The sequence below is a fragment of the Etheostoma spectabile genome, chromosome 13 (genome assembly GCF_008692095.1).
Source record: "Etheostoma spectabile isolate EspeVRDwgs_2016 chromosome 13, UIUC_Espe_1.0, whole genome shotgun sequence".
In the NCBI taxonomy this organism is placed as follows: Eukaryota; Metazoa; Chordata; class Actinopteri; order Perciformes; family Percidae; genus Etheostoma; species Etheostoma spectabile.
In genome coordinates, this window is record NC_045745.1 from 7924772 (window position 1) to 7926675 (window position 1904).

Here is a 1904-nt window from a genome sequence, read left to right on the forward strand (position 1 = left end):
CTGCCTTTGAGAAAATGAAAGCTCATGAGGTCATAAGGGGCAAGGTTACCCCTCACCCTTTCTCTGCTTTGCCCGCCCAAATAAGAGAGAGAGACATCACGGCCTTCAAACGAGTAAAGTGGCAGTTGGTCAATGCTACACCCCCAGGCCACACCTGCCCCCCCCCCTCTCTCCTCCTCAAAAGTTACAGACTCAGAAATGGCACATACTAAGGAAAGCTCATTGTGGGACTGGCTCTAGTGGTTGTAATACTGCACCAAGGCTGAATTTTGGGAAAGAGACTTCAGATACAGTATTAGGGGACCACTAAGGTCTATATAAGAGAACGTCAGATACAGTTTTAGGGGACCACTAAGGTCTATATAAAAGAGACTTCAGATACAGTATTAGGGACCACTAGGTTATATAAAAGAGACGTCAGATAACGTTTTAGGGGACCACTAAGGTCTATATAAAAGAACTTAGATACAGTATTAGGAGACCACTAAGGTCTACATAAAAGAGACTTCAGATACAGTATTAGGAGACCACTAAGGTCTACATAAAAGAGACTTCAGATACAGTATTAGGGGACCACTAAGGTCTATATAAAAGAGACTTCAGATACAGTATTAGGGGACCACTAAGGTCTATATAAAAGAGACTACTATATAAAACCATCCAAAGAGCACCATGTCATTGGACCTTTAAGGTGGCCTCTGCAGTGAAACAGTGCTGAAACAGTGCTGATTTGTTTTTTTCAGTAGATAGACTTAGACTTAGACTTAGCTTTATTAATCCCTTTGTGATGACTCCCGCAAGGAAATTAAAGTTACCAGCATCCGATACAGCATATGAAGGAGAAAAAATGAGTACAATAAACACAAAGTAATACAATGATGCCCAGGACAACACACAGTACATGTGGTTACATGAAGGGATTATTTGAGGTGACTGGGGCGGGGGTTGAAGAAACACAAAAAAAAGAGCTAGAAAACCGATAGTGCTGCACAGAAAGATATAAAATGTTCTAATATCTAAAATATAACACAATGCACAAATTAGGTAGCATATACTTGATTTAGAATATGCTATACAGATCACTATCTCCTATACAGAAGGACAGAGTGGATGTAACATCTCTGTGTCTGTCTCTCTGCTGCCAGAGTGACCCCTACTGGACAGTAGAAACCCTGACAGCGAGGGACCGGAGCAGAATAGGCAACCAGACGGTCTGCAGTCTGGTGGAAATGCTGCGTCTGGCAGCCAGGGCCAACAGCTCGGCACTGCTTGACATCCGCAAGCCTCCGCCTGAGCACCCACGCTACCGGAGCTGGTTCATGGACACGCTGTGGGCTGTGCAGAAAGCAGGGATTTCCCAGAAGAGGGTGAGGACTGTAGGTCTCCTCCATAATCCTTTAATTACTCAAATGTGCTGCTTGTAGTACTGTAACCCCAGTAAATCACGACTACATCAACAATTGTCACTAAAAGAAAATCAACAAAGTAATGTAATATTTTTCTGTTTTATACAGTACCACTACATCATGTAACTTTCTAGCAAAACACAACAAAAGCAGAATATTTCATTACTTCTTTACAAATGAAATAAATGTCAGACTGACTGACTGACATCTACTTAGAGAACAATTGCATATCCATTTATCGTTAAAGAATCGAATCGCAACAAAAAGCATATTGTCCCAGCCCTGTTGTCCTGCTTCTTTTGCTGTAATGAAAACCATATTCTACAAGTAGCACATTTTGACCACACGAGTATCACATCTCTGGATATGAAGCACTAGCTGTATTTTGTCTGACCAGGGTCTTTCCATGTCACATGTGTTTGTGCCAGGTGACGTGGACCCCCGACACGGACAGGGGGAGGGTGCGAGGACTTCAGCAGACCGCGAACGAGAAGCTGT

General features: G+C 42.8%; 1 protein-coding gene across 5 annotated transcripts in view; it reads left to right on the plus strand.

Moving 5' to 3' along the window:
• gdpd5a (glycerophosphodiester phosphodiesterase domain containing 5a) overlaps positions 1–1904 on the plus strand; it is a 48201-nt gene that overhangs the window by 40845 nt on the left and 5452 nt on the right. For 3 of the 5 annotated variants that reach the window (XM_032534610.1, XM_032534609.1, XM_032534612.1), the window contains exons 11-12: positions 1146–1376; positions 1835–1904. The exon at positions 1835–1904 is cut by the window's right edge and continues 76 nt beyond it. In XM_032534610.1, coding sequence (XP_032390501.1) covers positions 1146–1376; positions 1835–1904 — 301 coding nt within the window. The remainder of the gene's footprint in view (positions 1–1145; positions 1377–1834) is intronic. The other 2 variants (XM_032534611.1, XM_032534614.1) reach the window with 1 other exon arrangement.